General features: G+C 51.1%; 1 protein-coding gene and 1 long non-coding RNA gene across 2 annotated transcripts in view; both read left to right on the top strand.

The window, feature by feature from the left end:
- Nucleotides 1-27492, top strand: part of LOC127044510 (uncharacterized) — a 158414-nt gene that overhangs the window by 21094 nt on the left and 109828 nt on the right. The gene's annotated exons all lie outside the window — the stretch shown is intronic.
- Nucleotides 1-27492, top strand: part of LOC127044480 (casein kinase II subunit alpha-like) — a 43283-nt gene that overhangs the window by 12739 nt on the left and 3052 nt on the right. The window contains exons 3-11 of the mRNA XM_050939418.1: nt 10192-10327; nt 13258-13369; nt 15375-15476; nt 17223-17273; nt 18844-18903; nt 20102-20185; nt 22996-23106; nt 23812-23913; nt 26095-26195. Coding sequence (XP_050795375.1) covers nt 10227-10327; nt 13258-13369; nt 15375-15476; nt 17223-17273; nt 18844-18903; nt 20102-20185; nt 22996-23106; nt 23812-23913; nt 26095-26195 — 824 coding nt within the window. The 5' untranslated portion in view covers nt 10192-10226. The remainder of the gene's footprint in view (nt 1-10191; nt 10328-13257; nt 13370-15374; nt 15477-17222; nt 17274-18843; nt 18904-20101; nt 20186-22995; nt 23107-23811; nt 23914-26094; nt 26196-27492) is intronic.

Here is a 27492-nt window from a genome sequence, read left to right as displayed (position 1 = left end):
AAGATCATCACCCTTTGTTGACCTTCAAGGCAGAGAGGATGAGGTTTACAACTGCATTTACGCTCCTCAGATGCGGTGTCAGTCTCTGAATGTGGCAATCCCTTTCCCCAGGGCATTCCACATCCTGCTAAGCTTGAGCTGCTGCTTGAAAGAGAGAAAATAAACATGAGACCCCCCCCTCCCCCGCTCTTTTGTAGCAGTAGTGCTGAGAGATGGGGTTCTCAAAGTTCAGGGGAAAGGACTCCTGAAGGGTTGGTTCATATGGACCTCTACCCCTGTGCACTTCAGCCTTTTGACTCCTTGCTCTTTGAAACCTGTTCCCTCTGATCAGCAGCACGGGAGACCCTGCAGAGGTCTTGGGATTGGAAACATTGATTTGGGGAAAGACATGGATTAATTGCGTTCTAGGGAGCAATCCTGCGTGAGTTCCTGGTGGGGGGGTAGACTACTCTGGGTCTGACAGAGCATCTAACCTGAGTGAAGTACAGCTCCAGCTTTCTTTGGCTATCCTGTACCACCATGCTGTCCATTTGCTAACTTCACGGAAGGCGTAGGATTTCAGTCGCACCATCTCAGTGTGGGTCCCCTAAATTTCTCCTTCCCCATATAGTTTGAATGGGAGTGGCTGATGCTCCCATGGTGTGCGGCGCATTCTCTCAATGAGTTAGTTAAGCTACTGCAGTTTTGCTCAGCATCTGAGTCTTGCCAGGCTCCTCTTGCACATGATGGTGCTTTCCATCCGGTCATCTGGTGGGCTCGGTCTCCTGGCAAAAGACCAAGAGGCAGGCCGTCCCCCACCCCCTCTTCTTCTAGTTTAACTCTATACAACAGGGAAGACAGAGGGCTAGAACTAGGAATCTTATCATGTAACTAGGGAGATCGTTACACCCTTACATGAGGGGCAGAACTTGCTGGCCCCATGGGCCTGAGGTTAATTTTAAATGTGAGGGAAGTGAGCCTGCGACTCTGGAGATCTGGGCTCAGTTTCCAGACTTCATCTGTGAGCTTGGGCAAGACACTTCGTTCTTTTGGGCCTCAGTTTCCTATTTGTAAAATGTGAGTGTTAGCTCTGCCCTGTCTCACATGGTGTGTGAGAGAATAAATACGTTAACGTTTGTGAGGCGCTCAGATACTGTGATAATCGGGGCCATATAAGTACCTCAGATTAAAGAATGTGAGGGAAACTGGGGGCTGCACTGTAGAAGTTGGTGAGCTGGTTTTGACCATGCATCTTAATGGTAACTAAGAATTATAACCTTCCCGCGAGGGGTGGAAGAGAAATAGCCAAGACAGACCTTGCCTAGTGAGCCCTTTCTCTGAGTAGCCAGCTCTGAGGAGAGCCTCCGGCTTCCACATGAAGCTGGTCTGCTCTGTTTTCATAGTTTATGGACCAGACGCCTTCAGTTCACGAGCCTTAAATTGGAGTTGTGCATGTTGTCCAGCAACGGCCAACCCAAGTTCCCTTAGTACGACTCTCCTGGCATGGCAACAAATAGAAAGATACCTTCGTTTGCCTTTGTTTTTCTGATTGTAGCGATTGGTCCCAGCAGAATTCGTTTACTCATAGAAATCAGATAGGGAGAAGTCTATTGAGTCCCGTGCAGTCTTATCCCCTTAGGCCAGGGAAGGATTGTTCTGTGTAATCTATTCTCTAGTGCTTTGTTCAGTTTGGGGCTTCCCTCCTTCCCTGGCGAGAGAATTCTGCTGCACTAATCATCTCCGGGTCAGGAGAGTTTTTCTGATGTTCTGCCTACAATTCCCTTCCTTCTGTTCCATTTCTCCTACGTCTGCCTCCATGCTACCCTAAATAATTCAGTTACAAACGGGAATTGTATAGCCAAAAAAACCCGTTACTGCCACATTCTGAGATTTTAATTGCACAGAAGTCAGGAGCTGAGAGTTAATGTTCCCACCTCAGTCTTAACAATGTCTCCTCGCCTGACTGGGATAGGGTCCCTTAAGTGAGCACATCACAGTTGTCAGTCTGACATGCTGTTTTGCAGTGAATAAGACTTAAAGGAACTACCTCTCCTTTCACATGGGTTGAATCTTATCTTGCTCCTTAAGCTCTCATGTTGAATTTTAATACATGCACCTCCAGTGAGAGTTTTGAAGAACAAATGTGTGCTGGTGATTTCCCTGTGAGCCTCCCTTTTGGGATAATCTCAGATAGCTGCATATGTAGCACACAGGCACCATCTCCTCCTCGTTTTCACCTGCGCCATGGACACGGGAGAGTCAGGAAGCCAGAGTAGTCAGCGTCTGTAGGGGAGGCAGGATCAATTCTGGGGCCAGAGCTCTGGGATGCAGATTCCCTACTTTAGGCAAAATGCACCTCATGAACCTATGTAAATTGTTGTTCGGTTAAATGTGGAAGTAAAGATGAAGTGCGTTTGGGTTGGTAACCTGGATCCTAATCGTTCCTTCCTGAGGTTGAGTGGCTACTTTTGTGGGTGCTTCATTTATTATTTTCTAATGTGGGATGATCATGGAGTATTTGTGGCCCTGTGCTGTGAGCAAGGCATCATCATGTTATGTATTAAATGCATTGTCTTAGGCTCGGAGATGAGGGACAGAATCTGCAGTCCAGTGATGTGCTGCCAGGAGGCAAAGGGCTCCTGAATGAATTCCTCGAATGGTGATCACTTCTCCAGGTGGGCTTGTTGCCTCTTGTGTCTCAAGTAGGCTCCCATCATGCAAATGTTGAGTGTGTATGTGCCCATTTGCCTGCAGACTATTGGAATCTCTTAGGGCAGGGCTGGGCAAACTGTGGCCTGTGGGCCAGATCTGGCCTGCCAGCTGTTTTAATCCAGCCCTTGAGCTCCCGCTGGGGAGGAGGATCGGGGGCCACTCCGCACGGCTCCCGGAAGTAGTGGCATGTCCCCGCTCCGGCTCCTACACATCGGGGCAGCCAGGGGACTTCGCATGCTCTCCCTGCCCCAAGCACCACCTCTGCAGCTCCCATTGGCTAGGAACCACAGCCAATGGGAGCTGCAGGGGCAGTGCCTGCGGATGGGGCAGCATGCAGCAGACCCGCCTGACTGCGCCTCTGCATAGGAGCCGGAGAGGAGGATATGCCACTGCTTCTGGGAGCTGCTTGAGGTAAGCACTGCCCGGAGCCTGCACCCCTGAGGCACCACCCATGCCCCAACCCTCTGCCCCATCCCTGATCCCCCTCCTGCCCTCTGAACCCCTCAGTCCCAGCCTGGAACACGATCCTACACCCCAAACCTCTCACCCTCAGCCTGAGCCCTCCCCACCCCTCCATCCTCCCTGCCCCAGCCCAGAGCCCCCTCCTGAACTCCTCACTTCTGGCCCCACCCCAGAGCCTACATCCCCAACCAGAGCTCTCACCCCCGTGTGCACCTCAACCCCAATTTCATGAGCATTCATGGCCTGCCATAATTTCTATACCCAGAAGTGGCCCTTGGACCAAAAGGTTTGCCCACCCTTGTCTTAGGGACTGTGGCGTGTTCTTGCAGAGGGATAGTCCTAATGTCTTCCTTCCCCTCCACCTTGCTAAGAAACTTTGTTCCTTCCTCAAGGCCAGGGCCGGCCTGCAGTGATTCGTACATTTATCACTTCCAGGCTGGATCACTGTGATTCACGGCGTCTGAAGCTGAATGTAAAGATAGTGCATGGGCTCTGGGTGGTACGGAATGAGGCTGCCTTCCTCTTCCATTGTCTGAGATGCTGTGAGCCCATCAGGCTCGTACTGAAATCCCTCCTCTGGTTCCCAGTCATCTTCCGATCTCAGTTTCCTAATCTTCAAAGCAATGAATGGATCAAGCCTCAGCTACATTAGTGACAGAATTTTGATCTATAAACCGCTGCGATAGCTGCTCCTCTAGGACCATGCTGGGCACAAAGCCCAGGGTGAAGCATGTGAGTGCCAGGGACAAAGTGTTCAGTCAAGGGACTCTGGCTATGCAATGAACTTCCAGAGCAGAGTAGGGGAGCTGGAGCCAGTCAGACTGTCTCTGTGAAACGCTGCAAAGCCTTCTCTTTGCAAAAGCCGTTCCACCCTCAGAATGGCTCAGAATATTGACAGTCCCACCTACCCAAACAAAACCTGTTATAAACAAATCAACCAACCAAAACAAAAGTGTACCCCTAGCAGAGCTCTGCCTCGGTGAGAGAGAAGTGCCGGATACTCCATGGAGTCTGCTGGGGACTTCACGATTGCTGTTGGTTGACATGGAAGTGCTGGAATCCTGCCGTGACGGGTGACAGTGAAGAACCCTAAGCCAGACAGATCTCATCCATCTCTTACCTCAGGCGCTTATCTAAGATCCCGCTCAGGGGAGTGAGGAGCGCATGTGCTTCCTAAATGTCAGTCCTGGGTCCCACAGTGCGGGGAGGAATCGTAGCCGAATTCCTCAGAGGAGGGCTGGGGACACGTTCTCTCTGCCTGGGGAGCTGCTTAGGCAAATCCTGTGCCTGAAAGGAAATAATTCCAGGCAGGATTTGGGGCTCCGGTGCTGTCACAGCTGTGTAGATGACCCTTTAAAGGATGGGTGCCCACAAGGCTGCAGTGCTTCGGGACTGCTGAGTCACTCCCAGCTGAGTGCGGGCTTCCTTTTGGGGTCACTGGAGAGAGCCACTGCCTCTGGACCCCCCCCCCCAAGTTGGACTCTTGGTTGCAGTAACAAGCCCACCCAGCAGACATGCCGACCATGAGGGAAATAGGGCAGACCACTGCCATCCTTGTGACTGCAGGTCCCAGCGTTCAGTATCTTGTCTTGATCTGGGTAGCTAGGCTACACTGCATGCTGGGAGCAGTGATGTTCAGGGACTACATCAAAGGGGAGGGCAGGTGTAACCTGTTTGATATCTCTCAGATTCAGGGCAATCCTCAGTTGCAATAGGGCTCCCTTGGCTGGGCAGCGTTCTGGTGCTGCAGCCTCATTCCTCAGAGAAGGGCAGCTGAATTGAGTTTGTCTGTGTAGGTCTTTGTGCTACCCAGAAGTTGGGGGGAAGCCCTCCTGGGTCCCATCGTGCAGTTAATGAGGAGGTGGCTGCAGAGAGCTGGGCTCTGGGAAGAGTGCCCTCAGGCTGCAGTCATTTGCTGGAAAATGCTCCTCCCTCATCTCTTAGGAAATCCTTCCTCAACCCCTGCTTCTGGATTCAGCCTTGCTAGGGCTTGGAGGGCCTGGCTGTCAGAGCTGTGCGGCTCCAGCCTGGCTTGTGTAGTGCTGTGCTCGCTGAGTGGGACGGCATGGATGAGCGTGTGCTGAGGGCAAGCTTTTCATCACTGCCTCTCAGCCACTCGCCTTTGAACTAAGCAAGCTGCTCTTTCCTGTTCAGAGTCCAGGCTTTGAAGCCACACACAGAGCAGTTAATCAGCAGCTTCCTGCCTCCTGGGGGATGGAGCAGGGTAGGGCACTGGGGCCCATTGCAGCCCTGTGCTCCGGCTCCGCTCCAGCTCCAGGCAAAAACCTGCAGCTCCACTGCCCTGGAGTTGCTCCACGCTCCAAAGCCGTGTGTGGAAGTGTAGCCCCTGGAGACCAGTACAGAACAAGGCCAGGGCATTAGAATCCAGATGGAGGATTGCTTGTGGGATCTCTACTCTCCACAGGCCACATCTTGGTTAAACAGGAAGGCCGACCTGGGCCAGATTTTGGCTGCCCCTAAAGTAAGGGCTTTTCCTCCATCCAGCTTGACCCTTCTGGGTGTGATATCTCTTACCCTGGAAACTAATGTGCATCATAAATTCCTGCTTGTACCACTGGTGCAGGGTCCTATGGAAAGGGAAGCAGTGTCATGTTTCCAGGGACAGTTGCTGATTGGGCCATCCAGGTGAGAGGAGAAGTGCTTTCTGCTGGGGGTGCGGGCCCCTTTCAGAGAGGAAGGTCCAGGGTGGTGAAGAGGCTGGTATTTTGGCCAGACTCCAGCAGATGGTGGTTGAATCGGTGGTCAGCAGAGGTCTGGGCTCCCTCCACCTTGGCACTTTTCAGATAAAATTCTGGACATTTCCGCAGTGAGGAAGGGATATTGGAGGACACTATAAAAAACTGGGTGGATTTGATTTAATTCATGATTTAAATCACTAGTCAGGAAGACTCTATTTAATCATGGATTTCTACATAAAAGTGCATTCTTGTTGGTTGTTATAACTTTAATACATATTCTTCACAACTCAGAGATAGATGTAGGTTTCATTTTTAGAAAAATACACACTATGCATTTTTAAAGTGATTTATTTTGAAAACTTTTCAGATTAGTTTTACAGCTCTATCAGAAAATGATTGTTTGGTTATTTCATTTACCAAAGGTAATTGAAGCAGATATTTATGAAGTCATTGGGAGGTGAACTATCTCCAATTCAACAGGTTAATCATTAATATTTGGAGGATTTCCTTTCCATCCTGTGTTAGGAGGAGAACATCACCAGACATTTAAGTTGTTTTATTTAACTAAAACACAATGTTATGTATTCTGGATTTTTTTCTTCAACAGCAAACATATAATATTTTAACAAAAGAGGCATATGAATGTTTGAATTTAGTTAAACATTCAAGATTTTTAAAATCAGGTTTGTTTTTGTTAAAATTGTTTTTACCTAAAATAGTTAAAAGAAATATTTTTTAAAAATCCCTAAAATTAAATTGACTACGTCAGCCAGGTCAACATGAGAAACTTAAAATATTGGTTTATGCAGCTAACTCAGTCGTCTTCACCTTCATTTTCCTGTTTGTTCATAATCTGGAAAAGAAAAACAAGCTTTCCTGCTTTTTCAGGTCCCAAACGATTTCTCAGCTTGGAATGAATTAGTCCAAAGGAAGAAAATATTCTTTCTACACTGGCAGAAGAAGCTATTGCTGTTAAAAGTCAGATTATCACTTCAACAGTCTCTGAATCCAAGTGCTTAAGTGACTTCCAGCGGTTCACTACTGTGACTTTCTTTAAAATATCAGTAAACATATGTTTCTTGAATGGTTCACCCTTAGCTCTGAAGTTTATTATAGCTGGCATTATGGAGGGATGATTGCTGGATGTCCATGTCATAGCCAACTCCTCTTCTTCACCGGTTAAGATTTGACCCTGGTACTGAGTATTGAGAATATTTGCAAGAAAATGAGCTGGAGATAGTGCTTCTCCCATTCATTTTTTTTTAATGCTTGTAATGTAACTCTGTCATTGCATATTTCTCTCATTAAGATCTCACTCAGTTCCTTCCAAATTTCAACAGTGTCAGCAATAAAACAGCGATTTCTCTGCATTTTGTTCAAGGCCACAGAAATAGGCTTCAGGGTACTCAGCATGTGTTCAACATTTCTCTTAAGCCCAATGTTGAGAACTTTGGCTGTGATGGTGACATCTGTTTTTTCACGTTTTTGTTCAGAAACTGTCATCGGATTAGGCCAGCTCTTGATATAGTGCTCAGAACAGTCCACTACAGAGTTCCATCGCACGTCTTGCGGGAGGGTTAGCTCGGTTCCTCCCACTTTTTTCAGAGCAGCTGCTGCAAAGTTGATTTAATTTTTTTAAAAAATATTTCATTTAATTATTTTACTTAAAAACAATTTTAACAAAAACAAGCCTGATTTTAAAAAACTTGAATGTTTAACTTAATTCGGAAATTCATATGCTTGTTTTGTTAAAATATTATATGTTTGCTGTTGAAGAAAAAAAATCCAGAATACATAACATTGTGTTTTAGTTAAATAAAACAATTTAAATGTCTGGTGATGTTCTCCTCCTAATACAGCATGGCAAGGAAATCCTCTAAATATTAATGATTAACCTGTTGAATTGGAGAGAGTTCACCTCCCAATGACTTCATAAATATCTGCTTCAATTACCTTTGATAAATGAAATAACCAAACATTCATTTTCTGATAGAGCTGTAAAACTAATCTGAAAAGTTGTCAAAATAAATCACTTAAAAATGTATAGTGTGTACCTTCTGAAAATGTAACCTACCTCTGTCTCTGAGTTGTGAAGGATATGTATTAAGGATATAATCAACAAGAATGCACTTTTATGTAGAAAACCATGATTAAATTGAGTCTTCCTGCCTAGTGATGATTTAAATCATGATTTAAATAAAATTGATTTAAATCAAATCCGTCCTGCCTTTATTTAATTAGTTATTCATTTATTTAAAACATTTTTACTGTTAACAAGCATATTACCTCTGAAGACACAATGTCTAACCCAGGAGTGGGCAAACGTTTTGGCTCGAGGGCCACATTGGGGTTCCAAAGCTGTATGGAGGGCTGGGTAGGGAAGGCTGTGCCTCCCAAAACAGCCTGGTCCCTGCCCCTTATCTGGCCCCTCCCACTTCCTGTCCCCTGACTGCCCCCCTCAGAACCACCCACCCATCCAACCTGTTCTAGACTGAGCACAGTGTCCCATTGGGTAGATAGAAAGATTAACCTAAATAATCGATACAGAAGCCCCTGGAACCTCATAAGATTGGGTCCCTAATCCAGGAACTACTGGAACTCATTTACCAAACTTTTCTTGAACCATTATCTGATTATATTGTCTCATGCTGTAGAATTAGAGTTCATAATCCCTATACACGGCTACCTCTCTGAAACCTGATTCCATGAGGGGATCTTTGAGCTATAATATACTTAACTAAAACTATCTTTAGGTAGAGTTTTTCCTCAAAAAGCATTTTATCAAAAAATCCAATTTTTAAATAAAAAAAGTCAGGTTTTTTTTTTTTTAAATCATTGATTTTTATCCCCCTGCTTGGCAAGATGGGAGACTGCAGGTCTTCTCATGCAGAGTTCGCTCTTCATCTTTTGGGTGCTGGGAACTGTAGTTGCCTTGGTCCCTGTATCTCTGTTTATAGATGTTTCCATTTGACACTGTTTCAGTAGGGGCGTTGAGTTCCTGATAACTCGTCAGTGGAGTCCCCGCTGTAGCGAAGTTTGAGTTCCCCACTCAGTTAGGTTCTGGTGACTCTCTCAGTCCATTTGTGAGTTCTGAAAGAATGTGACCGGTTGTCCCTCCACATTGCCTAGAACTATGGTTCAGGGTCATGATGGTTACTGGGTTTCATTGAAACCCCTTGTTCCTGGGGCTTGTGCCAGTGGACACCTTAATTATTCCTGGTTGTGCTGGATTGTCAGCATACAGGTGCAGTGTACAGAGGCTGCATTTAACCAGCTGGGACCAGGCACAGTAGGCCTGGGGAGAGTCAAGGAACTGCTTGCCCTGACCCTAAGGAAAGGGTGTGGTGACCTGCCCTGAGGCCATTCTTGCCCTTCTTCCTGCCTGGAGAAGGGGCCAGTTACCATAGGGTGCCTGAGCAGGAAGGTAGGCAGGCTCCTTGCGGAGGACCACTCCAGCTAAGCGGAATGAGGAGACATGATAATTGCTCATTTGGGTTGCTGCGGCTGTAATGGAGCATTACATGGGGTTCGTCTCTGCAAGCTGGCCTCCCGACAGACAGGATGGATGGCTGGGACCTGCTGTAGTTTAGGCCCGGAAGATGTGGCCTTTGCCAGTAGTGCTCTGGGGTGGGCGGTTTGGGAGCTGCCCGTGATGTAAACCTTCCAGTCTTGAGACAGATCTGAGTTTTACCTCTGCTTGTGGTTTGTATGCTAGCTTGGTGCTGGCAGCTTTTTCCAGGCTCTTCCTTTTTCTGGCTTTCTCCTTTGGGGAAGCAGCTTTCAGATGGCCGCAGACTGGTTCAGTGAGGATTTGGTGGAGCTTGTTCTTAATTGCTGTGGAGCTTTTGAAACTGGAGACCAGTGGAGGGAGGTTTGTGCTGTTAGCTTAATTGGGCCCCTGGGTGGATAGCGAGTGTGCTTGGGGCAGGGAGGAGGGAGTGTGTGTGCTGCCAGAGGCTAAAAGAGCTGTCAGTTCAGCACAGCCCAGGTCTTGTCTCTGAGAGGAGGCCGGAATCTGGCCAGCAGCAGGAGTGTGGGCTTCCTTCGTTCTCTTGCACACATGCTGCAGTGCTGCTGACCTGAACGAGTGATGCTTCGGAGGGGTGAGATGCTGGTTCTTCCCTGTTTTGGAGTAGAGCTGGAGCACAGTGCCACTGGCAGCTAGGAACGTGTCTAGCCTCTGTCCTGGAAATACAACCACTGCTAGTCCTGTGTATGCTCCCCGGCTCCTTTCTCCATAGACCCCTTCCCGTTCAGCAATTTACATGCTTAGCCTCCTTTTTCCTTTTGCTGGGGAGTTTGATTCTCATTTCAATTGGTTTGTATTTATATTTTTTAGGGTGATTGAGGTGCTGACCCTCTGTCTGTGGAAGCATGTCGGGCCCAGTGCCGAGTCGAGCCAGGGTCTATGCAGATGTGAACACTCAGAGACCCCGCGAGTACTGGGACTACGAGTCACACGTCGTGGAATGGGGGTATGACTGGGGTCAAGGGAAACCCCAGGGACTTCTTTCCCAGATTACTGGCTTGTGGTATTTCTAGGTTGCTTTGCACTATAATATCAATGGCCCATGTTGTCAAATGGGGCCTAAAGTTAGGCTTCTGAAATACATATTTAAGCACTTTAATAATAATGATGCCTAGCTCTTACCCAGCACTTTTCAGCACTAGATCTCAAAGCACTTCAGAAAGGAGGTATCTTGGAGCGTTATCATTACCCCGTTTTTAGAGACGAGGAAACTGAGGCACAGGGAAGGGCTTTGCCTTGCTGGTGGCAAAGCAGGGTGAAGAACCCAGGTCTCCAGAGTCCTGGTCCAGTGAGCGCTCTCCTAGGTCACTGCTAGTGGATAGAACACTAGCAATAAGTGGCTGAGCTGTCAGAGGTGCTGAGCACCTGCCATTCCAGGTCCCCAGCACCTCTGAACATTCAGCCGTTTTCATTTTGGTGCCCAGCTTTAAGCACCTGCATCTGAAAACATTGGCCCAAGTGCCTAATGCTGTGATTAGGGTTTGCAGAGCACGGTCTGTAGCCGGAGTTACTGAGGATTTGGGCTTTGGTAGGTTTTTATAATTTAAAAGAAGCTGAAAATCAAGTTATAGTAAATAATTTTCCAAACAAATTTTGAAGCCCCTATTGCTGTGAGCTGGTCTCTTCAGCTCTGTCTGCGCTTCGGATATTTTCCCATCATTGCTGACGCCCGTGGAGCTGAACTGACTGTTAGCTTTAGGTATAGACAGGCATCCCGCGGCCTCTCTCGTTTTCAGCACCAAGTCCTGTAACTCCACTCAGAGCAGATCTAAATGACAGCTCTGAAAATGCTCTTGGCAGCCAGCAGTGCCCCTATAGCAGGGCTCCCAATGCTCCTAGTGTCAGTGGAGCTAGTGGTAAGCTTGAAAAATGACCCTCGTGTGGAGAGGCTCTTTGCCAGTCTTGGGTAGTGGCTGGTTTGCAATCTGGGAATTCTCACCGCTGGGAGAGTAGGCTGCTCTTTGAGTGCTAGTGACTATAGGTAAATCGGTAAAATAAGTGTTAGCTTTTCACTTAAAACTTCATGTGAGCTGGGAGCAGGCCCACTCTGCTGTGCTGGGGCTGGCAACAGTCAGTGCTAACTGCAGTGTTGGGTTTGTTCTGTCCACTGGGAACGGGACTGAGAGATACCCCCAGCCCCAAACTCATTTCATTTACAGGCCACTGAACAGCCTGGACTGGGACCGGTGACCTGGAGATGAATGGTTTCTTGTCCAATTCCTAATCTCCGGAGCCAGCCAGCCAGCCCCCTGGAGAACGTAATCGAAAGCCTTGTGTGTCTCCGGTGATGATAATTCCACATCCTCCCTTGGCAGCTTGTTCTGTCACTCAGACTGTGCTCAGAATTAACCTTTTTCCTAATACTGACCCGTCCTGTGCTTGTTTCCCATTGAACAAGAAGGGATCCCTGCTATCTCTCACAGCAGGGGGAGGGATAGCTCAGTGGTTTGAGCATTGGCCTGCTAAACCCAGGGTTGTGAGTTCAATCCTTGAGGAGGTCACTTAGGGATCTGGGGCAAAAATTGGTCCTGCTAGTGAAGGCAGGGGGCTGGACTCAATGACCTTTCAAGGTCCCTTCCAGTTCTAGGAGATTGGTATAGCTCCAATTATTATTATTAACCCACTATGTTTTCTTCGTTTGCTGAGCCTGACATGGTTGGTTTGTGTGTCCATGCTGTTCACTTGTCTCCCCGTGCTTCTCTCTGTTGAGAGATCAGCTCCTTTTCTTGACTCTGGTAATTTGCAATGTATGAAGTCAAACACTCTGCCTGTTGTTCCCTGTGTTTCCCCAGCGTATTTACTCGTATCAGATCTTTGGAGGCTTTATGCCTTTCCTCCCTAACTTACCAGAAATAATTGCCAACACTTTGCTAGTTCCTTTAGTCCTCTCAGGTGAATTTCATGAAACCCTGGTGATTTAACTTAAATGCAGGTTCTCTGGGTGGTATTTATCCTATTATTTCCTGATTCCCCCTTGGTAAGATTATTTTTATAGTGCTCCAGATGTGCGTGACCCTTTCTAGACAAAGAGAAATGGACAGGTCCCTGCCCAGAGGAGGGCAGCATTGCATTTCAAGTACTGTGTAAATCTTTGCCTTCTTTTAATGCCTTCCATCAGTAGATGTTGGAGTTTGGAATGAATTAATCCTCACAACCCACAACTATCCATTTTGTAGATGGCAAAACTGAGGCACAAAGAGGGGACGTATTGCTCAGGGCTCCTCAGGGTGGAGCTGGCAATAGACTCAAAGAGCCCTGACTCCATCTGCTCCTGAAAGGGAAGAGTGCCAAGTTTTTGAATCACCAGAACCATCTCCTTCAGCATGGAAGTGTTGCCCCTCAGGGCGGATTCCATCTGGGTAGCTGCATTCTTCCAGCAATAATCTGCACACACACTTGTGAACGTACACTCTGTTAAGCAGCTGTTGTGTCCCATCCCAGAGATGGTGAGTGAAGTGTTCTCTGTTAGTATCTAATCATAAAGCCCTTTGAGGTAGGCAAGAGAGCAGTATCCCTTTTCACCAGGCCTAGGATTTGTGGAGCTCTGTATGCTACAGAACAGCTCCCTGTGCTCTTGTCCTCACCAGAGTCTTTGGAAGAGCTGCTCTCTGGTTGTTTTGTTTTTTTTTAAATTAATGGAGATATCCTATCTCCTAGAACTGGAAGGGACCTTGAAGGGTCATCAAGTCCAGCCCCTGCCTTCACTAGCAGGGCCAAGTACTGATTTTGCCCCAGATTTCTAAGTGGCCCCCTCAAAGATTGAACTCACAACCCTGGGTTTAGCAGGCCAATGCTCAAACCACTGAGCTATCCCTCCCCCCATTGTTCAGTTCTGACCTGGGTTCTCCTCCTCCATTTTCTTTCCTCCTTGTACAGCAACCAAGACGACTACCAGCTTGTGCGGAAACTTGGCCGTGGCAAATACAGTGAAGTCTTTGAAGCCATCAACATCACCAACAATGAGAAAGTTGTGGTGAAAATCCTTAAGGTGGGTGTGTTGGGCAGGGGGCTGTGAACCCCATCCTGTTCCCTACCTGGTGCTCCCTGTTCACCCCTTTCCTGTGCACTTGAGGTGTGTGCTGCTGATCTTTGGGTGATGGATCCTTTGCTGAGGAAGGCTGTAGTCATGAGACGGGAAGGGAGAACTTTTCATTGTCTGAACCATCCTCCTCTCCCTATCTACAGCTCCGAGAGCTGATGTGATGAAGAGTCCGTGGGAGGGACGGGCAGATCAGCACACGTTCCCTGTGCTCCTCCTCATATTGAAACCCCACATGTTCCCTCTTTGCCCCTCTTCTCCACCATCCACTTACCCTGCACTCACTGTCAGAGCTTCTGAGGCTGGGGTATGGGTGTGTCTATTAACACATATCAGTCTCTGCCCCACTTGGAGGTGCTGTGGGACACACCCCCCACACATACACACACAAACAGCCACGACTTTAGTACCAGAGGCACCAGGCTTTGTTGTTGCTGCAATCTAAAATTATAGGAGTAGGGGTTGGCCATGCCTATAGTGGGGTTTGAAAGAGAATAAGGTAAATTCACAGAGGATAGGTCCATCAACGGCTATTTGCCAGGCTGGGCAGGGATGGTGTCCCTAGCCTCTGTTTGCCCGAACCTGAGAGTGGCTGACAGGGAATGAATCACTTGATGATTACCTGCTCTGTTCATTCCCTCTGGGACACCTGGCATTGGCCACTGTTGGAAGACAGGATACTGGGCTAGATGGACCTTAAGTCTGACCCAGTATGTCCATTCTTATGTTCTTATGATATACTTGGCCGAAACGTCCGCTCTCCTCCCCAAAGATGGCTGCATCTCGGTGCTGTGTGTGGAATTTACGAATGCAGTGGCGTGTGAGCACTGAGGCTCCTCAGTTGCCATTTCAGTAAGTCACAGCAGCCCTGCAAATCCAGCATGAAATCATAGAATCATAGAATATCAGGATTGGAAGGGACTTCAGGAGGTCGTCTGCTGGGAGGGATAGCTCAGTGGTTTGAGCATTGGCCTGCTAAACCCAGGGTTGTGAGTTCAATCCTTGAGGGGGCCATTTAGGGATCTGGGGCAAAAATCTGTCTGAGGATTGGTCCTGCCTTGAGCAGGGGGTTGGACTAGAGACCTCCTGAGGTCCCTTCCAACCCTGATATACTATGAGCCCCTTGCTCAAAGCAGGACCAGTCCCCAACTAAATCATCCCAGCCAGGGCTTTGTCAAGTCTGACCTTAAAAACCTCTAAGGAAGGAGATTCCACCCTCTCCCTAGGGAACCCATTCCAGTGCTTCACCACCCTGCTCGTGAAAAATCCACAAGCTGAGAACAGCGTAGTTCCTGTCACGGAGTGTGGGGGAGTCCAGACCTGCACCCCTCTTCCTGGGACCCACAGTGACTCTCAGCCAGCCAGTAAAACAGAAGGTTTATTGGACAACAGGAACACAGGTTACAGCAGGGCTTGCAGGCACAGTCAGGACCCCTCCACCGAGTCCTTCTGGGCTTTCAGGGTGCTTGGATCCTAGCTAGGATACCCTGAATTCCACCCACACAGCCCCAAGCCCAAACTCAAACTGCTTCCCTCCTGCCACTCCCTTCCTTTGTTCCCCTTCCCAGGCAAAGATGTTGACCTTTCCCCTCCCTTACCTAGCTCAGGTTACAGGCTCCGGTATCGTCCATCCCCTAAAGTCCTCCCCGGCTCTTCCATTCCCCACACAGACAGCCCCTACTCCATCACAGTTCCTCACCGCCCAGAGGAGAAACAGTAACTGTGTCCTCGCTCCCAGGAGCTGAAACCTGACTGCAGCTCATTGTTCCAATGGCTCCACACCACACACAGTGTGTTATGGCAGCTCCCTTCTCTGTGGGGAGGAACGCAGACTGAGACTGTCTTCAGCCCATATCCTCCATGTGGGTTTTCCACGCTGTCTGCCCAAGTCATTGTGGCAGACGGGTTCAGTGAGGAATGTGTGGTGGTAACACTCTGATTTTCTCTTTTGTAGCCAGTAAAAAAGAAGAAAATAAAGCGTGAGATTAAGATCCTGGAGAATCTCCGAGGAGGCCCCAATATTATCAGCCTGCTAGATATAGTCAAAGACCCTGTGGTAAGAAGTGTGGGCTGGAAGGGAAGGGGTTAAAGACGAGAAGGAACCATAGTGGCCTTGTCTGCGCTGACTAATGGTGGCCATGGTCTCACCCCATGATTCCTACATCAAACCTAGTGACCTGTGGCAGAGCTAGAACATGTTTCTTGGCCTTGCAGCAGCGGCACATCTCCCACACAGGGAGTCGTGGGCAGGGAGAGCCGGCAGGGCCATATGTTCAGCCCCTCTAGTCATGGGTGGTGGGGGAAGCCTCTTGCACTGCATCAGTGATCCCTGTGGCTGAGTCAGGAGCCGTGGGGTAACAGGCGGGGCCTGCGTGCAGCCCTCTAGTGCCCAGGTAAAGGAGGTTGTGTGTTGGGGGAGGGGGTATCCCCAGGTCACCTTCTATTAACTGAGCCGTTTCCCCACTGGAACATCTGCTCTCTCGCCCCGTTTTGTGGGTCACTGGCAGGCGACCCTGCCGTGGGGCAGGCTGCCTTGCCCACCAACTTGCAGGTCAAGAACAAGCTGATTTTGAACGCACCCTCTTAGGAGCCCTTCTAGTTTGCTAATGAACAAGCGAGGCTCTAGGATGCTGCACCCCAGAGCTTCTGTCTGGGCTCTAGGTGGCACTTCCCACACTCGGAACGGACCGGACTGACGGCTTCGCGGGGAAGGGTGGAGGAGGTGGAGACACAGGACTCCTCAGGCCCTGGCTCTGGATTGTTTTCTAGACGGGCTGGTTGTCTTGAACCCGGACACTTGCTCCTGGACTGACACCTTTAATGTAGCACGTTGCAGTAGGGGACAGATGTGATCTTTGTAGCACATGATCTCGCTGACCCCTTGCAAAGAAGGGTTCACACTGGAAGCACTGGCTGGACTGAAAGTGAGGTTACAGTGAGAAAAGTGACAGTATAATAACGGTTCACTTCTTATGCCACATGGCAGCCTCCTTTGTCTGTCACACCTGCCTCTGGTACTGGCCAAAGGGACATTTACTCCTCCCGTCCCCACCTAGCCAGGGCAACGCTGGGAGTCAGCAGGGTTCCATTCTGCCTTGTGCCAGCTCGGTTCCTGGTGCCAGCTCCTTAGTTCCAGTGGTGATGTAGGGAACAGGAGGAGTCTGGCTGGCTCTGAGAGTCGAAGGGAAACGTGTGCTTCTGACAACTAAACTATTATTTTTTCACGTGAGAGCTGAGCATGCAGGATCTGGAGGCTGCCAAGAGAGGGCAAATCTGGGAGCCACCAGGTGGCTTCTCGGAGCAGAGCTGTACCATAACCCCAGCAGTGCTGGTATACACCACTGGGGTAAATCAGACCTCAGCTGGATGCAGTGTCTTCCTTCATTCCTGCCCTAAACTGCTTTGTAGTATTGCTGTTAAATACTTGCTGCATCTCACCCCAGAGGTGGCTGCATTTCATTGGTTGGTGAAGTGATTAATATATATCTATGCATGTGCTTTTTGTGTTATGGTATGTGCAGTACCACAACGTGGGGCACTACACACGCAACTGGAGATGATCCTAGCCCAGGTGGCTTTCCAGTCCAGTTCTCTGGTGTAGCTCTATGCAGTGTGATGCTGCTTGGGAAGCTCCTCAGGACCCTTTGAGAGGGAGAGTGAAGGGTTCTGGTCCTAAACAGGGCAAGAGACCTGCTCCTTGTGTCTGCCATGCTAAACCCCTGGCTGGCTCTGTTCTCTGTGTGCAGGACTAAACCACTTTCTTTTCTTTCTCTGCCTTGGAATGGCTGGTGCTGCTGCGCAGTCTCGCACGCCTGCCCTGGTCTTCGAACATGTCAACAACACAGACTTCAAGGTGAGTGAGCTCCAGCCACCTGCAGGTGTCCCCTGTAATATCAGGTCATGCTCAGAGTCCGGCCCAGCACTGTGTGCCCAGCCTCATGCAGGGGAGGGAAGGCCTTGAGTGGGCCTCTGCTGCTGAGCCCAACAGGGCCACAGACCTGGTTACTGTCACTCTTCAGTGCAAATGGGTTGGGAAATGCTGCTGCTGCGACCTGGAGTCATCACCGACTCCCTCAGGGATGTGCTGGTGCTGTTGACTGAAGGGGCTTAAAATCTGAGGGAGGAACCCAGGAGCCTGATGCATGGGGCAGGAGTTGCTGCACTGGATTGATCTTGCCGGTATCCCTCCAGCTCTGTCACACTGTTCAGAGGAGGAGCCTACCTCCACCCTGTACCCTGTCTCTGGCAGTGGCCTGTGTGTGATGCTTTAGAGGAAGCTGACAGCCACTAATGCAGTTGGCCAAATGCATATCTGGGCCTTGGGACAAGGCCTCCAGCATGTTCACAGTGGAAAAACGAGAGTGTATGATCAGGGGGTTGGACTAGACGACCTCCTGAGGTTTCTTCCAATCCTATGATTCTATGATTCTTAGTCCTTGTTGTGAGAGTAAATGACGTTGTGGTTAGACCCATCTCTGTCCCCAGTGGTGTCTCCTGCATGTTACAGTCGGTTCCTGTTTCCTGCGTGCCAGGGGCTCATCTCTGAGCTGTCTCAGACAGGCGCTGTCTGCCCTCGGTGGGTTGTTCAGCATTGCCAAGCGTTCTTTTTCCATCCCGGTTCATCTAGCTCAGGGGTTCTCAAACTGTAGGTCAGGACCCCATTTTAATGGGGTCACCAAGGCTGATGTTAGACTTGCTGGGGTCCAGGCCAAGCCCCACTGCCTGGGGTTAAGGTTACATGCTCCCCGCCCAGGGCTTTGGTCCCCCCGTCCTGGGGTCGTGTAACGGGGTCACGGTGCAGTGAAGTTTGAGACCTGCTGGTCTAGCTCCATCCTCAGTGTCAGGATCTAGTAGCACCAAGTTCTCCCTGTTCCTAGGCCTAGGACAGGAGCATCTTGCTCCATCTGCTCTACCTCCATTTCACGAGGTGGGAGTACTGGAGTGTGGATGAAGGCCTCTGTGGGTTGAGGGGTTGACCAGTTTATGGGTTCAGCTCCTCTTCTGTTGGTGTTGGTGGTTCCTGGTTGTAACAGCTGGGGCACAGAGCAGGCACTGTGGGCTGTGCACTAGAGACCTACCAGGGTGTGAGGGTTACAATCTTAAGAGCCCAGAATGGCCTGAGTCCGGCCCCAGTCCTTCAAGATCGCTTCTCCCCCTGGGCCCCATCCAGGAGCATTCTCAGTTGGTTGGCCAGGCCTGGAGTTTCAGGGCCTGAGGTCTGAGCACAAAAGTCCTCCTCTGTTGTGCAATTCCTGTTGTCATGCAGGGGGCTAGTGAGGCCCGACTTGCTATGTGGTGTGCAGTGGCGCTCTTGTGCCAATAGACATGCATGTCACTGCCCTAGAGCTTACAGGAGACGATAAGATGCTGTGCACAAGCGTGTGGGGCATTTCATTAACTGCGCTCCGATTTCTTACTTGCAGCAATTGTACCAGACACTATCTGACTTCGACATTCGATTCTACATGTATGAAATCTTAAAGGTGAGTGCCCTGAGAGAGAGGGACCTCGCCTGTCTTCCTAAGGTGATGGGTGGGTGCTCTGTATTGCAGTGATCGGGGGTGAGGTGCTACGTCTCCTCCTTGTAGTCAGAATGCAAAGGCAGGAGGCAGGGCACAGCAGCCAGTTGGCTACACAACCCCCCTGAGTTGGTGCCTGCTAGTCACATGTGATGGCTTCCTGAGCAGCAACGCAGGGAGCTCCCAGGTAAATCCCAAGCAGGGCAGAGGAAGCAGGCTGTAGAGTTTGTTGGTGAGTGGAACCATGTCTTGGGATGTGGAGGTCCCAAAGTCACTGACTCGTTGAGGTCCTGTGACCCTGAGAAACCATCCATCCTCCTTCCCCACTTCAGGCCCAGTATCAGGGTTGGCGCTAGTTGCAAGCAGCTTGCATGGGGAAGCGTGTGGTTTTCTAAGGTGGCTGGCCAGCGTGAAGAGGGGTATCAGCACTTTATCTAGGTGTCACCCGGTCCCGCATTACAACCATCACCCGTCCAGCCACAAACTGGCCAGAATCCCATTGTGCAGTTCCTTAGTCACAGGAGGCACCTGGGAAGGGCTATTGGAATTTGGGGGCTTGAAAAGCAAGACAGAAATGAAGCCTAGGTCTCCCCCTTTGCACTGGGCCAGACCAGTAAGTGTCTGGGACTGAGAATTGGACCTGGGCGAAGGGTCAGCTTGGGAAACCAGAGATCAGGGCTGCGGTGGAACTGGCACCAGTGCAGCAGGGGTAGCCAAAGTGCAGACCACCGTATGGTCTTTAATGCTGCCTGTGGCTACTGGGGGGTTTAATAGAGCATCCTGGCAGAGCCCTCCTCTAAGTGAGTTTGGTAACAAAGGAGCCTGGTTTTCCTCCCGCCGGAATGCAGAGAGGTCGGAAGCAGGAGAGTATATTGATTGGGTGATCAATCCTATGGGCTTATCTGGGGCAGTAAAAGGGCCTGCACCTGAACAGAGCCCGGAGAATGTGTGCGCTCAGAGCTCGGGTTCGTGTCAGTGAAGTGGTGACTGCTCTTCCTGCTGCCTGGGGGTTCAGCCCATGAAGTTCCTGTGGTTGTGTGGCCCGTGACTCTCTCCCTCTGTAACAGCTGGTGCCAAACCTTACATTGCACTTAGTGTGTCTAGGTACGCAGGGGATTTGCTAGTCAGTGACATGATGCTGCCTCTGTTGTTCTGTTCCCAGGCACTGGATTACTGTCACAGCATGGGGGTCATGCATAGAGACGTCAAGCCACACAATGTCATGATAGACCACGAGCACAGAAAGGTAAGGTGGGGCCCACAAAAATCCCGCAATTGAGCGTGCCTTTCTTTCCCTTCCTCTGCCCGAGACCCGCTGCTGAGCAGCACCGGATAGCTCACTTGTGTGTGTCTGATATAGTGTGAAGAGGAAAGGAGCTGCTGCTGATCCGACCCCCTGCCCATGGTGTCTGATGCAGCAGTGAGCAGAGACCATTAGCTGTCTTCCAAACTAGGCTTCCAAGTCCCAGTGAAGAAACCTCCTGAAAATTGCAGAGCAAAGAGTTCTCCTCTTGCACACTCGTGTGCACATGTGCTCATGCTTCTCCTTTGTGCTGCCTCAGGCTCATTTACACACTGGGCCTATCCTGATCAGAAACTTAGCGGCAGTTTGCTCAGCTCTGGTTTTAATACCATTGCTTCCCTTGGACAGGCGGCTGAGTTAGTGCCACTTGGGGCTAATATGCTCACAGCCCTTTCCCCGCGCTGTGCTCCAGTCTCTCGCTCCCATCTCCTACAGGGAGGACGTGGCAGCAGTGGGACCCAGGGGCTGGTGGTATGCAGGCAGCGAGTGGATTCGAGTGGAGCCTTGCCTGGGAACAGACTGACCAGCCCTGGCTATAGCAGGTCCCCAGCAGGCTTCAGCCTGGGGTGATGAATTTGCAGCTGTCCCCCAACACTCCTGTTTGTCTGGGGATACAGGTGCCCATAAAAACCACACCTGTATCTAGTAAACTCGGTTTTATTTGCCACCTGTTTGTCAGTAACTTGAGCTTGTAACTGTAACTTTAGATTGCTCCCAGAGCCTTTGTAGTGAGCCTCCATCTGGGACCCTGAAAAACCCCAGGACTTCAAAGGGAGGCTGCTCGGAGAGCTGTGCTGGTCATTCTTGTGTGGTGCATGTCAAGGACAAAACTACCTATTGCCAGCAAACTCCTGTGATCCTTAGCAGGGAAAGAAAGTTCTCTCTCGGGGGCCATGTTCTGCCACTTCCTTGTGCTGGGGAGGTGAGGCCAGACCCACCTGTTCTGGGTCACTTCCCCTTCAGTTTATCCACAGCACCTTCCCATCTCTGCCGCTGACTTACTGCAGGGCTGTGGGCAAGTCATTTCCCCTCTGGGGCTAATATTGACCTACTTCAAGGGGCTGTTTGTGAAGCTTGGTAGGAATTTGCTCACATTTAGAAAGTGCTTTGAGATCCTCAGATGTGTTGTATTAATTGAGATGGAATAAATGGGCCCAAAGGTGTAACGTGACCCGAAACTGTCCAACACAGGGGTCCCCAAAGCGGTGCCCGCGGGGGCATCTAAATGCACTCGTGTCCTGGCCGGCGGTGGAGCATCCGCCGAAATGCCGCTGAATTTCTGCGGCATTTCGGCGGCGACGCCTCTCAATAACGCCATTTGCCGCTGACAAGCGACGTCATCTAGAGGCGTCGCAGAAATGCCACAGGAATTGGACGGCATTTCGGCGGATGCTCCACCGCCGCCACGGTCCTTCGTCTGGCACCTGCCAGACGAAAAGGTTGGGGACCACTGGTCCAACACTAAACAGTGTTAAGCAGAGTTTGGGGTTTGGTACGCAGAGAGCTGCCTGCTTAGTCCCTGGCAAACACCCCAGTAACACGCTTTTTAACCTTTCCCGAAGGATACGGAAAAGGAGGAAAACCATTTGAAATGTCAGGCAATGGGTAAAGCTTTCATTTTAGTAACATCCCTTGTTTCCTTTCCCTCTAGCTGGACAGAGAATTTTAGAAGGAAAATGCCCCTGGTCTGACAGCCTCTTAGCTGTGGTTAGAGATCGGAATGACTGTCCTTTTGGGGAAGAGACACCTTGGTAGAGATGGGCTGAAGCTGCTGCTAAAGTCCAGTCCCCTTTTCATAAGAGAGAAATGACGACAAACACGCACGCAAGGGGAATGCAAAGCAGCAAAGATAGTAAATGCGGCTTCTGTCTCTGGTGTTCTCCGACTTGCAACCTCGCGGCTGGAAAACACTAGCATGGCATGCGGTTTGATCAGCTGCTCCGAGACTTGGAAAACTTTGGAGCAGCATCGGATGTTCAGGGCATTGCATTTAGCTGCCTTTCTGGTCACAAAATGACCAGTCTTGTCTGACTATGCTAGATGCTCATTAGACAGCAGGCAAAAGGAGAGGGCTGGGAAGGAGGAGAAATAAGACAGGGAAGAAAAAGGACACGGGGTGGAGGAGGAGACACGTGTTCGAGATTTAGTGGTGATGTCGTCAGTTTCCCTCTCTGGCCTGGTCTGGTCAGGACATCTCTTGGCTAGGATGTAGCCTGTGGGGCTGGCAGCCATAATGGTGCCCTCCCCTGGTCTTGCAGTCAGCGTCACGATGGCAGCTTTTTCCCCAAAAAGTCTCCTTTTGAGGACCCCAAAAGGGAGAAGTGGTGGAAAACCCCTTCCTTCCCCTCCTTATTTTGTTCACCGATTAGGCCTAATTTTTGACATTCCAATTTTGTTCACTGATTTCAGGTCCCACCCTTCTGGTTACCAGCCGTGATCTTAACACAGTCCTCAAGTTATGTCCGCGGCTAATTCAGTCTGTCTCCAGTTGCGCCTTTTCCCATCAGCATCTGTTGTTCTAGGTTTCTGTGGCTCTTTAGAAACTTTCTCGCAGGTCTGACAGGTACGCTCACAATTAGGGTGCATTTGTAGGCCCAATTATCACAGCAGCTGAGAACGCAAAGTGTCTGGTTTTCCGCTGCAGTTCCTGCGTCTCCCTGGCCTTGGGATCCCCCTGGGGAAGGGCAGAGTGCTGGCTGTACCAGGCACTCCAGGCCCGGCCCGGTAATGGCGCTGTCTCTTTCCCACTACAGCTGCGACTGATAGACTGGGGCCTGGCTGAGTTCTACCATCCTGGGCAGGAGTACAATGTTCGCGTGGCCTCCAGGTATTTCAAGGGACCGGAGCTCTTGGTAGACTACCAGGTACGTTAAGAAGCCGAGCAGGTGAACAGTGCCAGCTGCTGGCCTTGTCGGTCCTTGCAGTGATTGCGCAGCCTTTGTACAGGTCGGGGCTCCTGTTCCTCGTCGGCTCCTTGGGGGGAGTGGAAATACACACTTGCAGGAGGGGGGGGTGCAGCTGTTCTATTCCCCCCAGACACACCATGCAGGGCTGGGCACTGGCTGTGCAGCTTTCCCCTAAGAAGGGGTGTTACAGATTAAGACAGTGGGGCTGATTCTCGGAGAAAAGAGAGACTTTGTCATCAAACTAGAGTGTGTCCAAGGGGTGGAAGGGCTACCATGGATGGAGGGGAGGGGACCTGGCCAGGATGAGGCCATGCTGAAAGGTGTAGGGGAGGGGACAAGTGAGGCAGTGAATATAAACGAGTGCGACACAGCTGGGAGGGCTCCTCCGGGAGGAGAAAGGAAGGTGGTAGAAGAGTGACCATGAAATGCAGGTGAAACCCAGGCCTATGAACAAGAGACTGAGGGCCCTGGGCTAACGGCATCTTGGAAGAGGAACTGTCAGCCAAACTGACACCCCCTGTTCTCTGCCGGAGGCTGAGGGATCTTCTCGGGGTTTGTGGTGCTGGAGGACAGGGCCTGATCTCTCTCCTGAGCCAGTGGTAACCGGCTGGGGGTGCTTGGAGCTGCTGCTGACTCCCAGCTCTCTCCCCTTGGCTTTTCCAGATGTATGACTACAGCCTGGACATGTGGAGTTTAGGCTGCATGTTGGCCAGTATGATCTTCCGGAAGGAGCCCTTCTTCCACGGCCATGATAATTATGACCAGGTGAGCTGAGGGTGTCGGGGCGCAGGACCCCACACAGCCCCTCCTTTACCCTCTAGCTCTCTTTCTGCACAAACCAGGTGAGACTCGGTGGATGAGAGAGGGGTCTAAAGAATGCGTCAGTGCTCTGTTCTCTGAAGTATCGGCTCCGGCAGCCCTGCACTTGCCAGCAATCCTAGAACGGACCAGCCACCAGCTCTCCGGAGCAATCCTAGGACAACAGACCGGCCCTCTAGAGAACCAGGACAATAACCACCTGCACAGGCAGTGCAATATCTGACCAGTGCGTGCAGCCTCGTGTGCGCGGAACCCAGAGATAACTAGGGGGCTGCATTCAGGGCGTCATTTGTAATGAAAGGGGGGCCAGGCTCAAGCAATTGTTTTATTTTCATAAATGAAGCTGCCAGGCCCGGCGGCGCCAGGGCTCTGAACCAGCGGGCCCGGCGGTGCTGGGGCTCAGCCCTGGCAAGCCCTGGCACAAATTAAGCCCTGGTTGCACCCTTTTTTGCTTCTGTAGGCTGAGTTCATTGCACGTACCAGAGTCTTGTTGCATCCCTCCATCCCCCCACAAGCTCCCTGTGTGCCACCCTCCCATAACCCTGTATTTCAGCGACTCCCTGCAGCCCAACTCCGCCCCTCCATCATGCCGGGGCACCACTGTTCCCCCCACTGTTGCTTCTCCTAGGAGATGAAAATGTCGACACACTGAGTCACTGTCGGAAGGATGGGTGAAGCTGAGGTGGGGGTGTTAATGACAAACCTCAACTGGTTCTTTGAGCTATAGACAAGTGCCAAGGTGCTCGAGACTAGGGCTCTGTGCCCCCCCTCCTCCCCCCCCCCCCGTTTCCCCCCACACCACTGGAACTCTGCTCACTGAAGCCGAGAACGTTCCCTGACATGGGCTGGAGAAGGCATTCCCAAGTTAATGCTTGATCTGAACAGAGAAAGGCCATCCTTGAGCAAAGGGCCTTACGTCTTAGCTTACAAACAAGGCTCGTGTCAGGGCTACACTACAAACGTGCATCGGCGCAGCTGTCCCGCTGTAGTGCGTCTGGTGAAGATGCTCTAAGCTGACAGGAAACGGCTCTCCATCGGCTTAACCCGCCTCGGTAGCTGTGTCACCCACAGCGCTGTCTACATGGGGGGTTAGGTCGGTATAACTGCGTCGCTCGGGGGTGGATTTTTCACAGCCCTGAGTGATGTAGTTATCCCAAAGTAAGTGTGTGGTGTAGTCCTGGTCTTGGTGTACACGTATCCTGGCACGGCTGTGTTGGTGGGTGTGAAATAACCAACGCCCTAGTGCCATAGCTGTGCTGGCAACCCCCCAGCTGTGCTGACAACCGCAGCTCTGCCAACAGACGGGAGCTGCTGTCGGCACAGCTAATGCTGCCTGGAGGTGCTATTCCTACGCGGGCTGGAAATCTCCTCCTGCTGGCGTCCATGCTAGGGGGCTAGTCTGCATCGGCTCTGTTGTGCAGACATAGCTGAAATCATAGTGCCCTTCAAACCTTGCTGTCAGCCAGGCCCTGGGACCTCCCCTGCACCCTCACTCGTCTCAGCTGGCCTGTCACCTCTGCTGTCAGCAGCAGCTGAGCAGAGACCCTTCACTGCACTCTGGAGATCCTCCACAGGCCCAGGTTCCTTCGCGGGCCCAGGGGAAGCCTACACGGGGCTCCCCTCTCCTGAGTCAGGGGCAGCAGCAGTAAACATGGATGTGCTGGCGTTACTGATGCCAATGGTCTAGCTCTGTTGAATGCTGACCTAGGGCCTTGTAACCCACCCTCTTAGCCTCTGAAAGTAGGGGCCTGGTGTATCGCACCTCACTGGGGTGTTAAATCGGCTGTTAGCGGGCAGCCCCCAGAGGAATGTCCGGAAGGGTGGGGCGATCCCTACAGACGTGCTCTGGTTCCAAGCAGAGCCTCCCCACTGTGTGCATTGTCTCTGTGTTGTCCCTGTAGCGCTTGGCACAAAGGCGTCTAGTGTCAGGCAGTGAAGGGCTGGGAGGCCTGCAGCTAGGCCTCGCGTTCTGTCTCTGTGCTCTGCTGCTGGATCACAGATGCTGGACTTGCTTGGTATGGAAAATCACGTACAGCCCAGATGTGGCCTGGTGACCCTGGCCACTCAGGTAGGATTTGCCTACGTGCCATTGGATTTAGTGGTTCTTCTTTCTCTCCCCTCCCCCAGCTTGTGCGGATCGCGAAGGTGCTGGGAACGGAGGACCTGTATGACTACATTGACAAGTACAACATAGAGCTGGATCCCCGCTTCAATGATATCCTAGGCAGGTGGGTGCTGGGGCAGCTGGAGTTCCTGCCTCTCCTTCCCTTCCTGAATCTCCCCTGAGGATGTCCTGACCTAGCCTCTCCCCAGTGCAGGGAAGTAGCAGTCTCACTGCACTGGCCACACTTGATCCCTACGTGGTCTTTTCTCCAGCTGGTGAGGTGAGCTTTCCTCTGGCCTCTCAGTCTGTGGGCTGGAGCTATTGCTGCAGGCAGTGGCGGTGCTTAAAGCTAAGGTTTAGTCCTGGGTGCTTAAAGCTAAGATTTAGACCGCTCGCTGCAATCCCCCGGGGGACCCTGTTACTGCGAGAGCCTTCACTCTGGTCACACACTCCCAAGGGTTAATCGCCCCCTGAAACCATCTCTGAATCTTCGACATGCCTGGTCCCTGTCAATCCCCCTTCGTTTTACTGCTCCCCATTGCTGTCCATGGGGTGCAGTAGATCCAACCTCTAACACCAGTTGTGACGGAGTCCCCGGGCACTGGTCTGGAACTGCTCCCCACAAAGCCAGGCAGGACTTTGGGGAGCCCCCTCTCCCTTGGAGCAGACTGTCTGCAGGGCAGGAAGCTCACACGTAGCATTCAGCATGTGCTTCCCACAGCGAGTCCACCCAGTTGGGATCCTGGGGAAGCCACAGGGTCCTGCACCCCCACTTTGCAGTCAGACGTGACTCTCAGCCAGCCAGTAACACAGAAGGTTTATTTAGACGATAGGAGCACAGTCCAAAACAGGTCTTGCCAGTACAGACAACAAGACCCACCTTAGTTAGGTCCATCTGGGGCCCAGGGCGGCCACAGCTCCGTTGGGAGGCCCAAGCCTCCTTGGGGCTCCCCTCCATTTTTCAGCCAGCTTCCAAAAAACTCCCAACCCCGCTCCAGCCCCTCTTCTCTGGGCTGTCTCTCTTTCCCGGGCCAGAAGTTCACCTGATCTCTCTGTCTCCCACACCTTTAGCATCCCCTTGCAGGGGAAAGAGCCTGGCCATTAGTTGCCAGGCGACAGAGGGTCGGCCAGAGCTGAGGCCCCCCCACAGTATTCAGAGAGAACATTAAAACCAGTCCCACTTCATCACGCTATAGACCCCCGACTAACTCTTGGGTGCTCTGGGGCAGGGAGCGGCCCAGTACTGCCTCTGGTGCTTGATGGGGGTGGGGGGCAGCACAGTGGCCTGAGACTGCCCCAGCAGCCCTGGAGTCAGACGCACTGGCTGCTGCAGAAGTCACGGGGGTCCTGGAAAGTCACAGAATCCGTGATCTGTGACAGACTCACACCCGGTCAAGCTCCAGGAAGATAAACTGAGGCTG

The sequence above is a fragment of the Gopherus flavomarginatus genome, chromosome 2 (assembly GCF_025201925.1).
Source record: "Gopherus flavomarginatus isolate rGopFla2 chromosome 2, rGopFla2.mat.asm, whole genome shotgun sequence".
In the NCBI taxonomy this organism is placed as follows: domain Eukaryota; kingdom Metazoa; phylum Chordata; order Testudines; family Testudinidae; genus Gopherus; species Gopherus flavomarginatus.
This window is presented reverse-complemented; position numbering and strand designations above follow the sequence as displayed.